Genomic DNA, 14,628 nt, shown 5'->3' with positions numbered 1-14,628 from the left:
CCCGCAAGCTCCGCCCCTTCCCCGGACGCTCCGCCTCCGTTTCTCCCTCTCAAGCCCTCAGGAGGCGGGAAAGACCATCAGGGCCGCGAGCTCCGCCCCTTCCCCGACGCCCCGCCTCCGTGTCTCTCTCGCTCAGGCCCTGAGGCGGGAAAGACCGTCAGGCCCGCAAGCTCCGCCCCTTCCCCGACGCCCCGCCTCCGTCTCTCTGGCCCAGGCCCTGAGGAGGGGGGAAAGACCGTCAGGTCCTCAAGCTCCGCCCCTTCCCCGACGCCCCGCCTCCGTCTCTCCCTCTCAAGCCCTGAGGAGGCGGGGAAGGACCGTCGTGCCCGCAAGCTCCGCCCCTTCCCCGACGCCCCGCCTCCGTCTCTCCCTCTCAAGCCCTGAGGAGGCGGGGAAGGACTGTCGTGCCCGCAAGCTCCGCCCCTTCCCCGACGCCCCGCCTCCGTCTCTCCCTCTCAAGCCCTGAGGAGGCGGGGAAGGACTGTCGTGCCCGCAAGCTCCGCCCCTTCCCCGACGCCCCGCCTCCGTCTCTCGCCAGTGCCCTGAAGAGGGGGGGGAACCGTCATGCCCCGCGCCGGAGGACCTCCTCACAACCTCCGTCCCCTGCCCCGTTTCCATCTCTCTCTCTCGTCCCGGCCCTGACGGGGGGGGGAGGGGGAGGAAACAGCTGTCATGCCCCGCGCAGGAGCTCTCCACAAGCTCCGCCTCCCCTGCACGGCCGCCCCGCCCTTTCCGGTTATGAGGCGAGGCAGGCCACGGAGCGTTCCCCCCCCTTTCGCTTTTGGGCGACCCCTGCTGGCGGGCGGCGCTTTTGGGCGGGAAAACGCCCGTCTCGCCTCAGATAGAGTGCCGCCCGCCAAGGGAGCGGTCCCTTCTGGCTGAGGGGAGTTTGCTGAGGGGCGGGAAACGGTGGCCCTGATTTTTCTCTCTGTCTTTCCGTTTCTTCCCCGTTTTCTTTTTCTCCCTCTCTCCCTTTCCGTCTTTCTCCCTCATTTTCCCTTTCTCCAATTTTCTCTCCCACTTTCCTTCCCTTTCTCCCTCACTCTTTCCCTTTTTGTCTTTTTCCCTGTCCCACTTTCCCCTTCTCCTTCCCTCCTTTTCTTCCTCGCTCTTTCCGTCTCCCTTTCCCTCTTTCTCTCTCCCACTTCTTCCCTTTCTCTCCTTTTCTCCACTTTTCCTTTCTGTCTTTCTCCCTCACTTTCCCTCCATCTTTCTCCCTTTCCCTCTCCATCTATATCTCCCACTTTCCCTTTCTCTCCTTTTCCTTTCTTTCCTTCATCTCCCACTTTCTTTTCCCTCTTGCTTTTTCTCTGTAAGTTTCCCTTTCTTTCTATAACCTTCCCTCTCACTTTCCCTTTCTCCATTTCTCTCCCTCTCTCCCACTTTTCCTTTCTCCCTCTTTCCCTTCCTTGCTTGCTGTCTTTCCCTCTTTTCTCTCCAGCCTCTTCTCTGGCTCGGCTGAGGTTTCTGATCAAGTGATGGGAGAAAGGGGCCCCTGACAGGCTGTGAACCCAGAGGGTGGAGAGCTGGAATTGTGGGGGCTAGGCAGGCCTCTCCTCAGGCAGCCACCCAGATTCCATCAAGAAAAAGAGAAAAGGGATCCATTATGGCCCCGTGGCAATCTAGGATGGTTGTGAGGTCTGCCTTCCACCCAAGAGGAACCCTCTTCAAAAGTCCAATTTGGGAACATTTGGCTTTCTCTGTCCATCCACTCATCCATCTATGACACAGCCTATCCTATCTATGCCATCCATCCATCCTATTCATTCATGTTATCCATCCATTCTATTTGCATCTACCTATTCATCCATCTATGCTATCCATCCATCCATCCTCTCTTATCTATCATCTATTTGCCACATAGTCCAGGTGATTGAAGGGACGCAGTGGCTCAGTGGGTTAGGACGCTGAGCTTGTCGATCAGAAGGTCGGCAGTTTGGCGGGTCAAATCCCGAGTGCCGTGTAACAGAGTGAGCGCCTGTTACTTGTCCCAGCTTCTGCCAACCTAGCAGTTTGAAAGCATGTAAAAATGCAAGTAGAAAAATAGGGACCACTCCAGTGGGAAGGTAACAGCGTTCCGTGCGCCTTTGGCGTCTAGTCATGCCGGCCACATGACCACAGAGACGTCCTCGGACAAGCGCTGGCTCTTCGGCTTTGAAACGGAGATGAGCACTGGCCCCTAGAGTCGGAAACGACTAGCACGCATGTGCAGGGGAACCTTTACCTTACCAGGTGATTATGAATGGACAGTCTAAACATCCCCCACTCCTTGGCGTCCCTCAACTGCCAGTCACTTGGAGAGAAATGTTTGACCCACCAGGATGAGCACCACAAAAGCATTCATATCCAAGGATTTGGATAGATGTTTGAAAGAATCATTAGACAGTTCTGCAAGTGCCATCACATTTCCTTGATTCATGGTAACCCTAGGAAGCTATCTCAACCGGTTTCCAGGATACGTGAAGTCCTTGAGTTATGACTAATTCATGACAATTTTAAAATGGATAAGTCATGTGATAGACTTGATTTTACGGTGGTGGTTAAACAACCACTGGGTTGTTAAGCAAACCAGTGGTTCACTATGGGCATGGTTTTGTCAAAAACCAGAATTAAATGCCAATTTTTGATGAAAGCATCATAAAACGTGATCATGTGATGCGGATGTCAGACCATCGGAACGTGAAGTCTGGGTCAGATAGGTCCATCAGAACTTTGGTCACTATGAAACCAGCCACAAGTCGAGGACGACCTATAATGTAGCTCTTTCAAGGTTACTCCAATCATCTTGAGTTCCCTCTTGCTTCGCTCAATCTTTTTGAGCATAATCTTGAGTGGCATGCAGATATTTGCCTGTCTCTCAGTTATGATCTCAGAGGAACCACCACTTAAAGTTCATTTAAACAAAGTAATCCCCAGATTCATGGCCTTCCAAATCTTGGAAATCAGCTCTGTCTTTCATCGAAGGATCCATTCCGTCATCCTGAAATGTTTATTCTGAAACATCTTGTCAGCACATGGCCAGGGTGAAAACTGGAAAAGCACCTTAAAGTGCCACTATAAAGAACTCTAGAGACAGGCATGAAAAATGGTGCAAGGTCTGAAAGACAATATCTCAGGAGAGATTGGAGGAACTGAACATGTACAGCCTGGAGAACAGAACGGAAAGGGGAGACATGACTGAAATGTTTAAATATATTAAGGATGTGAATAAGGTTCTGGAAGGCAGCATTTACAATATTAAGGAAAAATCAAGAACACAAAGGCATAGTCTTAAACTGACAGGAGGAAAGTTCAAAAGTAATGTTAGAAAGGATTACTCCACAGAAATAGTCGTGGAAGCTTGGAACCAACAGCCAGCATGGGCCAATCGTCAGTAAAGAGTTTAAACGTGCTTAGGATAAATATGTCCGTCACCTGACAAAATAATTAAAAAACAAATACATTGAAACAAAAATAACAAAAAACTCAGAAGAGCAGACTTGATGGACCACTCGGTCTTTTTCTGCAGTTTCTATGTTTCTATCTGCCAGCCTTGCCGATACCCAAGACTAGAGCAGTTGATAGTACAAACTGCTAAGATTTTATTGGCAAACTCGAACTGAATTTGAAGCTAGTAAGCTTAGCACTTTGAGCAGGCTACAGGAGTAAAATAAAATGAAAGTTCTAAATTAGGAAGATGTGTAAAAAATACCACAAAATCCAAATCCAGTATTTTGGAGGGAAGTAACCATTTAATGACGAAGCAAATATTAAACACTCACAAAAGCAATGAAGTACTTGATGGAGGCAAGTTGACTGATTTCCTCCATACCATAAAGCAGCTTCTTCAGTCAAATCAACCAAACTACCATCACCCTGAAAAAGTATGGTTTGGTATATTTCTCAAATGAGGAACAGCCTTTAGGAAAATAATGGATTAAAAGCAAAAAAATCATGAGGGGAATAAGCACACAGTATAATCTTTTAGCATACAATGAATCAAAACCTCTTAGTGACTGCTTCAGGAAAAAAAAAATATAACAACTCCAGAAGTGAAAACACTAATATATTCTTCCTGATGTGGAGTAAAAAAATAAAGCCACCTTCTGCAACCTGAAATCCTCAGGATATGTTGGATTACATCACATACATCCAACCCACTTTGCTGTTGTCTAACACATATGGAAAAGCTCAGACCAAGGAAAGCGGAAACATAGCATAGGAAGAATACTGAGTATTTATAAATGTGCGATAGCAAAATCAGAAAATATTTCACAGATTATATATCCAGATTTAGTTTAGAGCTTGTTTTTCAGCCATTTACTACCCGACCATTATTAAACTTTTCGGGAATATTTTTTCTACAGTGGTTACGGTAATCTATCATGAGAATGTCCCGACAGACCAAGTGATAAGAATCCTCTATGAAGAGGGCCTTGAGAGCAAAAACAAAAAGGTGACTTGGATAAGTGGATGGCAATAGTAGCAGTCCAATTGCCACAAGCTCTTCTCCTATGCATGCCTAAGAAGCAAACCTATTTTACAGATAGCAAAGCAGCCCTCACACAATGTAAGAGGTCGCAATTTCCAACACTTACTGAACGGTCAAAAGGACACTGCCCATCTGCTCACAAGAAAAATCAAATTTGGATGTACTGGGGGAAGGGGAGATTCAGAGACTGCAGGTAAGAAGTTAAAGAAGCATCTTCTATATTCCATTGCTAATAGGAGCAGGAGATCATCTTATTCCACAGCAAAAACATCCTTTCCAACCCAGAGCTGCCTAATCCTACAAAATGAGGAGGACTCCCATACTATCACCATATATCCGAGTGCATTCCTTCATACTTTTTCTCAACTGCCTTAAAGAAGAGGAATCCACAAAAATAATCTTTGCATCTGATTTTTTTATATATATACTTGGGAGACAGCCAAACGAGGGCTAAGAGCTACCTTTGCCTGGCTTCTTGGCATTTTTAACAGTCACTGAGTCAGACCCCTGAACCTGGCAAGAAGTATTACACTTCTTGCAGTGATACAACTGGGCCCCAGTATGCTTCAGCAACCCCTTGTAAGATAGCCATGAGCCACAGATATGGCAGCGGCGACTCCTTGTCCGGCTATGATTTTGAAGGTGTTCCAACAGTAAGCCTTCATGGACAAAAGTTCGGTCGCACTGAGCACACCGGAAAGGCCAGTCTTCTGAGTGCATTCGCTTGTGTTCAGCCAAAGCTGCCGGATCGGTAAAGTAAACGCTGCACTCGACGCACCGGCAAACCTGGCCTGGAGCATGAGATAGCTGGTGCTGGTCAAACGCTGCTGTGTCCAAAAATGTTCTGTTGCAGGCGGAACAATGCAATGGCCAGTCCACTGCGTGAACACGCTCGTGCACCGTCAGCGCCTTTTGGCTTGAGAAACACAAATTACATTCGGTACAATGGAATTGTGTCCCAGGTACATGGATTAGCAAGTGCTGGGACAGCTGTCCCTCAAAAGCAAAACTCCGATTGCATTCTGTGCACTGGAATTTCCGTTTGCGGCTATACTGGTGATCAGTCAAGGTCTCCTGGTGCGCAGCGTTATTAGTGCATCTGCCACACTGAACAAGGCATCCTTTTGCATAGGCATCTTTCTGCTCAGGGTCATCTGTGGCATCGTGCAGAAGAGCATTTCTACAGGCCATCAAGGATGTTGGCGTCTTCTGTCCCTCTTCCTCTTCAACAGACTGTAGTAGCACTGGGTGCCCAGCTAAGGCAAAAAGGAACCACTCTTTAAGGGGGAAAAAAAGCCCTATCCACGGTTCAAAAGATTTCAGTTTAGAAACCAAAGTCGGAAAAAGGAGATGTTCTACAATTCACTCTTAGCTGAAGGACAAAAAACAGGTAATGAAAGCGTCTATGAATACATTACAGGTACTCCTTGGGCCATGACAACAATTGAGACTGGAATTCTCATCACCGAGTGATAAATTGTGACCATTTGACCAAATCACTTAATAACAGCGACCCCAGCAGTCCTGATTGTCATTGTAACTTCAGGACTGCACAGTTAAGTCGGAAGAGGTGGGAGTCGCAAGCAAGGACAGTTGGGGACGGCATGAGTGCCACAGATGGCCGTTTGGGAGCAGAAGTGAGTTGGTGGGGACTGCAGGCAGATTATGTTGGTAGAGGGGTACTGCAGATGGGCACATGCTGTGGAATGCGATGGAGCGCAAAAGATCCCTGGGATCTCCATAATGGGGTTCCTCAGGAGAAATGTGGCAGGCGTGACCTTCCTGGCCGGCTTTGCCATTTACTTTGCTTGTGGGAAGCCAGCAAAGCAGCTTCCAAATGGAGACTGTGTCACCACAAGATGCTGCAACAGCTAAAATTTCAAGTACCATTTGTTCAGTGCCTCGTAACTTCAAACAGTCGCTCAACAAGAGGTCATAACCCAAGGACTACCTGTATTTGTTAGTAACATTTTCAAGGTGCAACCCCAAAAAATGTTAGACTTACCATGTGGAATTCATTCTCTACATCATTAAGGACTAAATACTCCAATTGTAGGAAAGCCTGGTTATGCTAAAGAATTGCCGTACTTTGCCATTATTATCCAGCACTTACCAAGCGAAGCCAAACTCTCCTGATCCTCGACGCACAACTCCTCTTCTTGTTTAATGGTGACTGCAACAGGTGGATCTGTGCACAAGAGATGCAAATCAGAAAGTTCTACTCTGCTTCACCTCCCCAGACCCCAGTGCAGCAGGCAGAGGGTCTTCCATGAGCTCTCAGAGGAAACCAAAGTAGCTTGAAACACTCGTAGGTTCCACTTTCTCCCTGCCACAATTTCAATTGTCCAAGAGGCCAAAGCATTGCTTGTCAAGCCATTCTTTGTCCTCCCACTCCACATTTTTTAAAACAGAACACCATGAAGAAAATGCCAAATCCATTTCAAAGTAATCACCTAAGAGTATAACCGGTAGTAACGAAGGACAGCAATTTGAATTTCTGGAATATTCCACTCACCCTCAATTAAGGTTCCCAGGAATACCACAAATTTCCACTATTATTATTACACTCACATTCATCACTGCCGGGGCTTCCAGGAGACCATGGTTCCTCCTTAATGTGCAGTTCTTCTTTTTCTTCCTTAATATTATGTCGAACAATCTGATATTCTTTGCAGAATAAAGAAAATTACACCCCAAGAGTTTTTTCAACCAGCAATCAAACAACAATAGCTTTTTATTTGATATGACTTACAGTTTACCAATGTGCATATGTATTATGATGATGATGATGATGATGATATTCTGGGATCAAATTAGATTTCCTACCTCAAGATCCTAAAAGAGCTGCCTCCATTGCAGTTTGGCCTAAATGCTTAAGAAAAAAAAATAGATCTGCGCAAAGTTATTCCTCTAGGAAGGTTCTGACCTAAAAGCAGGACTAAGTGGTGGACAAATTGATAAAGACCAAGTATTTTTAAAACATGATAAATCATCGCTTGGTTAAAAATATGTTTTCCTGGCCAAGAAAAAAAGCAAATGTTGCCTCAAGAGCTGAAGAAGTTTCTTGAAATGTCTTCAAAGAAAAACAAGAAAGTCCAGTTGCCTCGTGAAAAAAGCACCTTTGGGAAAAAAATGTTGCCACATTTTTCCATCCAATCGGGAATCCAAGGAAGCAAAGGAGATGTAACAACATAAAAACCAGAAGACTGGATCAGGCTAACAACTATTTTGCAAAAGGGCAAGCACCTCTAGAAAGCTTGCAAGCAAACAACCTTCTTCCATTATTGTTGCCTGGAAGCCATTATCAAAAATATGGCATCTCTGCTTCTGGGCAACCAGCGATAATTGGATCCTCCATTAATTTCTCCAATCTTTTAAAAATGATATTAAAATTGGTGGCTATTGTCATATCCGATAGCAAATTTCATAGGTGAACTAGGATCTTTTCCCACCTGGCAGGTCCACACCTGAATACAAACTGCCAACTTTGGGGACAGGATCGGATAAACTTGCCATCTCGTAAGTGGATTTGTTTTTGTGATTTGTTACATTACCCCACAAAAGGATGTGGGTCGACGGCAGGAGGCTCTGCGGGCAAATATTAAGGAACAAAACTCACCAAGGCCAGCGCTATCAATGAAGCTCATTTCATAGCAATTCTCTTGCTCAACAAACAGATTACTCTCTTCCTCAGCTTCTCCATCTCCAGAAGAAGCGTCTGCTACATCAGCAAACAGGTTGGTTTCTTCCTCAGCTTCTCCATCCCCAGAAGAAGCATCTGCTACATCAACAAACGGGTTAGTTCCTTCCTCCACCTCTCCATCTCCAGAAGAAACCTCTGCCACATCCACAGGGGAAGCTGCACACACAGAGATAAAAAACCACAACAACCAAGATTAACAAATAGAAGAGAATACTTGAATCCAAGAACTGTTTGGTTTTTGCTTGCTTTCTCGCAGATGTTTCATTACCTGACTCGGTAACATCATTGGTATTGGAAGGGTCTGCTCTGTTTATACAAGGAGTCCTTAATTTACAATGATAATCGAGCCTGGAATTATGGTTGTAAATTGTGGTGGCTGTTAAGCAGGCCGCTCCACATTTTTTGTGGCAACTCTTAAGCTAACACCGTAGTCATGTTGCGAAGGGCCCCAGTCAATAAATGAATACATTTTACTTAACAGGCGCTTTTTGCCAGAAACCAGGAGCGAACGCTGGAAACTAGCAAAAAAACCCCCACCAAAATTCCCATAATTGCAAGCTAATTACCAAGTACCCAAAATATGATTGTGTGACCACGGGGAAGGCACAGTCATCGGCACTCCAGAGCAAATCAGACGTAGCTCTGAAGAGGTCTATCATAATTGCTAAGTGACTGGTTGTTAAGAGAGGACTACCTGTATAGAATAGCTTCTCCGGCCAGTGTGGGGGATATGGTTTTCTCCCAAATGAGGGAGTAGAAAGGGCAAAACACTTCCCTCTTCCAACACTGCAAGGCGTGTTACTGCAATACCCAATATCTCCAAAGAAGAGGGAGTCGAGCTATTCTCCAAAGCCCCTGAAGGCAGGACAAGAAGCAATGGATGGAAACTCATCGAGGAGAGAAGCAACCTGGAACTAAGGAGAAACTTCCTGACAGTTAGAACAATTAACCAGTGGAACAACCTGCCTCCAGAAGCGGTGAAGGCTCCAACACTGGACAGCCATTTGTCTGAAATGGTATAGGGCAGGGGTGTCAAACTCAATTTCATGGAGGGCCGCATCAGCATTGCGGTTGCCCTCAGGGGGCCAGGTGGGTGTGGCCTGAGTGGGCGTGACCTACTGGGTGGGTGTGGCTAGAGTGGGTATGGCCTACTGGGTGGGCGTGGCCAGCTCTACATCGTTCGCATCAAGGGTGCCTATGGGGGCCTGGGCAGGAGTGGGACAGATCTGAGGGTCTCTGGCAGGAGGAGGGTCTCTGGGCCAGGGCCAAGGCAGTGGGGGCTGTTCCCTCACTGTTTCCAGGATGGCTTCGCGGGCCGCATGAAACCACTTCACGGGCCGGATCCGGCCCCCGGGCCTTGTGTTTGACATGTCTGGTATAGGGTTTCCTGCCTGAGCAGGGGGCTGGATTAGATAACCTCCAAGATCTCTTCCAACTTTGTTATTATTATTATTATTAGAGAGCACACCCTTCTCCCTTCCAGCACTGATGATGTACCCTAGTTGGACCAAGAAATGTCTGCAAGAAAACAACCCAGCTTGGACAGCACCAAGGACGCAACCGATTAACAAATGTTATTAACAGCCTCAGCTTCTGTAATCGTCCATTCCATCAGAAGCACAAGGTAGTCTCCTGAACGAGGGGCATTTACTTTTATTATGCCTTCTTTTAATGCATACGTGCCAACATAATCTAAGCCCATAGTTTGCTGCGACGGGAAAGCGAAAAGTCAAGAATGAAGTAAAAATACAAGTTCAGGCCCTGCTATAAGGAAGCCGCAAAACTGCAGTCCAGAAAGTGGCGTGGATTGCTTTTCTCTTCCCACCAAAAACCAATCCAGCGATAAACTGGGAAGAACCATTTGGGAATTAGAAAGCTTCGTCTGCCGGCGCCATTAACACACCTGTGCAGCTGGGATCTTTAGGTATCTCCCTATTCTCCAAGACTTCTGATTCCTCCATGCGCACTTCCTCCCCTTGTTCCATCTGGGATAGGATATCAGGCTTGGAAATGGCATGATCTACCATAGGAAAGGAGAACAGGTTGTTAGGAAACCTGGGCAACAAAGTGCACGGAGGATAACTCGATCAACGTATAGACAAGAGATCAAAGTCCTCACCCAGCGAGACCAGCATGTCGTAGTTGCTCCTCATGACGGTTCTATACAGCTCTCTCTGCCATTCTTCTAAGTTCCTCCATTCCTGCTCGTTGAAGTGGACTGAAGTGTCACTGAAGTTCAAGGGCACCTAGAAAAGCAAGACGGCTAAAAAAAAATCACCGTGCATGTTCCATCAAGTCAACCCCATTTCCCTTCTCCTGCATTTTTATATTAGATCCTAAGCTAAATGCTAACCTTCTCTTCAGTTCTAAAATGCGTTTGTATGGCCATCCACTCCCTCTTACTGACCCTAGGCAGCTTGCAAAAATTTAAAATTACCAGCTTTTAAACAAGCAGCTTACAGAATCTAAAAGTCTAAATCACTCCAGCCGTTGTCATTTTTTCCTTCCAGTCATAAACTGGAGAGTGGACGATCTTCCTCTTTTCAACTAGCTAGTCTGCCTTGTTCCAAAATCGGAGTGAATTGTGATCCACGCCAAAGAAACCATGGCTTCTCGTTGTAATTTGGGGGAGATAAACTATACAGCTAACTGAATGCCACAGAATTTATCTCTCCGGCTGAGCTGTAAGGCTCAAAGTAGAATGAAACTTTGCTGATGGTTCATTTGCAAGCCCGGTCACGCTTTGTAGCCTCCTCCCAAACCGTTTCTGCTGAGTCCCGACTCTGCTCTGAATCAGGCCACTCCAGTGGGACAGAGTTACCTTGGGGATTTCTCCTTTAAATCCTGGAGGAAATCGCAAGATCCAGAAGTTCTGGTTCTTCAACAGACTCTCGAGGTTCTCCAGCCTCCGCTGCAACAGGCTGTTCTCTTCTAAGATGGTCCCCAACACGGCCAGCTTGCTCTCCAGCTGGCTCCCCATTTCCATCACGGCTTTCTCACAGCCCATCCACTTCTGCTCGGCCGCCACCATCCTCTGCTCAAGATGGAGCAACTGGGCATTGGGGGACTCCATTGTGGCCTCTTTGGCTTCTCCTGCAGACATGACGGACCCAGCAGATGCTTCCGAGTTCCTGACCTTCATTTCCCCATCACACACCGGTTTAAAGTCTCTCAAGGCAGGAAGGAGGCCTTGCACCCCACTGCTCGCGTTCCAGGCTGGAAGGAAGGAGGAATTTGCACCGAACTCTTCTCCACCCAATTTAGACCCGCACCGTTTCAAGAATTGCAAAGTTCAGCTCTGCTACTTGTCACCCGCTGCTAAGGCTTAACTATCTGTATTCTGCTTGAGGAGCTTAAAGTCATCCTGCGTTTTCCAGTTCCTACCGTTTAGATAAAGTTTCTAGTCCTCATGGCTGGACATTATCTCGTTAACATTCGAAAGGGCATACTACCAGCGTGACCACATAAACCTCACATCAAGTTTCTAACTCTCTTCACTCAGAAAATACAACACCGTTTAAATCATCTGACCCCCACCAGCCGTGTTCCCAAAGGCTGGGGGAACTACAATTCCCATTGGCCATCCATTACAACGGCAAAGGACTTGAGAATGCTCTGCTGAATAAAACAGAACAGAATATTTCATTTGGCCAAGTGTGATTAAGACACACAAGGAATTTGTCTCCGGTGCAATTGAGTCCTGAGTCCTTTGGGAGATAGGGCGGGATATAAATCCCATTAATAAATAAATAAAATAAATTGAAGCGAGGGAAAAAGGCTCAAGCGAGATCCGGCTTCAACTTCACTCGCTCGCCCAAGCCTACAACGACAGGGCTGTCGAAGGGGGAAACTGTGGGTCACGCGGGATAGAAACCCCCAAGGACAAATGATACGTACCTTTTTCCTAACCCGACGGCGGAAAGTATGGCAGAAAAAAAAAGCCCGGTCGAGACTTAGACCTTTGAGCTGTTTGCAAATGGAGGAGAGAGGAAAAGAAAAAAGAGGCAGGCTGAAAAAAACAACGAAGCTGTTTTTTTTTTCCCCCTCCCCTCCAGAAGAACCCTACAATTTCCTTGGCTTGCGACCGACGCCTCGCTGAACGACCAACCGGACCCTCCCAAATTTTTCTCCCGTGGGGAAGTTGATTTGGGAGGTCTTCTCGTCCAGCCCCACCCGAGGCAGAAATGCTGGGACGACGTCTCCCCCCAAATCCAACCAACACCCCCCAAAAAAGGCTCCCAAAAGGGGGAAAAAGGAAGGAAAAGGTCTGGACTCGGTCGGAAAAGGAAAAGGTCTGGACTCGGTCGGAAAAGGAAGGAAAAGGTCTGGACTCGGTCGGAAAAGGAAAAGGTCTGGACTCGGTCGGAAAAGGAAGGAAAAGGTCTGGACTCGGTCGGAAAAGCGAGGGGCAGAGGAGGAAATTTCCTAGCCCAAAACGAGTACTTCCAGCCCACCCACCCACCCAGCGCGCATTTCCGGGAAAAGCCAGGCCAGGCTGCAACCGGGCAGGGGCGCGCCCACGGGATTCCGCTGCAAAGGAAGGGGGTGGGTCCCCTCGAGGTCCGTTAGACGAGCCCTTTTGGGGTGGGGGAGCTCTGGCAGAGGAACCCCTCCCCAGTTCATCTGGGGGGGGGGAACGACGGAGGAGCCGCGAAAGATCCCCCGCCCCCGCCTTTGCCCAGCGCGGAGGATGCTGGGAAGCAGGCGGAGGGCGCCCGGTTGCCGACCCCGTCGACCGCCGGGAGGGGACCTACCCCCCCCTCCCTCGGGATTCCTGACCGACCCGGGTCCCCCCCCCCACCCGCTCCGCCATTTTGCGCTACCTGGATGCGCGCAAGGCCCCCCCCCCTTCGACGCTCCCGCGGGGCCGCCTTTGTCTCGACTGCCGCAACGCCGCCGCGCACTCGGGAGAGAGAGAAGGCTGGCCACGCTGCCGCGCATGCGCCGGAGCGGGAGAGCGAATCGAGGCGGCGCCCGGGAAAGAGCGTCTCTCTTTTTTTTTTTTTTTTTTTTGATAGAGGTCGGGAGCGCCGCCCTGCCGGCCGGGAAGAATCAAGACCGCTCGGGCTGTTTTAGTCTCAACTTGGCCCTTTTATGACTTGTGGACTTCGACTCCCAGAATTCCTCAGCCAGCTTTGCTGGCTGAGGAATTCTGGGAGTTGAAGTCCACAAGTCATAAAAGGACCAAGTTTGAAAGACCCCTGGTCTAGGGCAGGGGTAGGCAAGCTCGGCTCTTTGATGACTCGTGCACTTCGACTCCCAGAATTCCTGAGCCAGCCTAGCTCAGCTTGGAAACACAGCATAGCTGGCTGAGGAATTCTGGGAGTTGAAGTCCACGAGTCATAAAAGGACCGAGTTTGAAGACCCCTGGTCTAGGGCAAGGGTAGGCAAGCTCGGCTCTTTGATGACTCGTGCACTTCGACTCCCAGAATTCCTGAGCCAGCCTAGCTCAGCTTGGAAACACAGCATAGCTGGCTGAGGAATTCTGGGAGTTGAAGTGCGTGAGTCATAAAAGGACCGAGTTTGAAGACCCCTGGTCTAGGGCAGGGGGTAGGCAAGCTCGGCTCTTTGATGACTCGTGCACTTCGACTCCCAGAATTCCTGAGCCAGCCTAGCTCCGCTTGGAAACACAGCATAGCTGGCTGAGGAATTCTGGGAGTTGAAGTCCACAAGTCATAAAAGGACCAAGTTTGAAAGACCCCTGGTCTAGGGCAGGGGTAGGCAATCTCGGCTCTTTGATGATTCGTGCACTTCGACTCCCAGAATTCCTGAGCCAGCCTAGCTCAGCTTGGAAACACAGCATAGCTGGCTGAGGAATTCTGGGAGTTGAAGTCCACAAGTCATAAAAGGACCGAGTTTGAAGACCCCTGGTCTAGGGCAGGGGTAGGCAAGCTCGGCTCTTTGATGACTCGTGCACTTCGACTCCCAGAATTCCTGAGCCAGCCTAGCTCAGCTTGGAAACACAGCATAGCTGGCTGAGGAATTCTGGGAGTTGAAGTGCGTGAGTCATAAAAGGACCGAGTTTGAAGACCCCTGGTCTAGGGCAGGGGGTAGGCAAGCTCGGCTCTTTGATGACTCGTGCACTTCGACTCCCAGAATTCCTGAGCCAGCCTAGCTCCGCTTGGAAACACAGCATAGCTGGCTGAGGAATTCTGGGAGTTGAAGTCCACAAGTCATAAAAGGACCAAGTTTGAAAGACCCCTGGTCTAGGGCAGGGGTAGGCAATCTCGGCTCTTTGATGATTCGTGCACTTCGACTCCCAGAATTCCTGAGCCAGCCTAGCTCAGCTTGGAAACACAGCATAGCTGGCTGAGGAATTCTGGGAGTTGAAGTCCACAAGTCATAAAAGGACCGAGTTTGAAGACCCCTGGTCTAGGGCAGGGGTAGGCAAGCTCGGCTCTTTGATGACTCGTGCACTTCGACTCCCAGAATTCCTGAGCCAGCCTAGCTCAGC

General features: G+C 48.4%; 1 protein-coding gene across 2 annotated transcripts; it reads right to left on the bottom strand.

Annotated features, from left to right (window-relative positions):
• Positions 1 to 3,711: 3,711 nt before the first annotated feature.
• LOC308678071 (uncharacterized protein) lies at positions 3,712 to 13,262 on the bottom strand. Of its 2 annotated transcripts, XM_081344903.1 has the most exons (9): positions 12,998 to 13,067; positions 12,072 to 12,140; positions 10,996 to 11,390; positions 10,294 to 10,420; positions 10,078 to 10,194; positions 8,091 to 8,330; positions 7,043 to 7,138; positions 6,585 to 6,659; positions 3,712 to 5,727 (listed from the first exon to the last, which is right to left on the bottom strand). In XM_081344903.1, exons 3-9 carry the CDS (start codon positions 11,314 to 11,316, stop codon positions 4,922 to 4,924), a joined length of 1,782 nt encoding a protein of 593 aa, XP_081201029.1. In that variant the 5' UTR covers positions 11,317 to 11,390; positions 12,072 to 12,140; positions 12,998 to 13,067; the 3' UTR covers positions 3,712 to 4,921. The 2 variants fall into 2 exon arrangements, with proteins under 2 accessions (XP_081201029.1, XP_081201028.1); XM_081344902.1 differs by lacking the exon at positions 12,072 to 12,140 and having other exon boundaries at positions 12,998 to 13,262.
• Positions 13,263 to 14,628: the final 1,366 nt, after the last annotated feature.

The sequence above is a fragment of the Vipera berus genome (assembly GCF_964194415.1).
Source record: "Vipera berus genome assembly, chromosome: Z".
Taxonomy (NCBI): domain Eukaryota; kingdom Metazoa; phylum Chordata; class Lepidosauria; order Squamata; family Viperidae; genus Vipera; species Vipera berus.
This window is presented reverse-complemented; position numbering and strand designations above follow the sequence as displayed.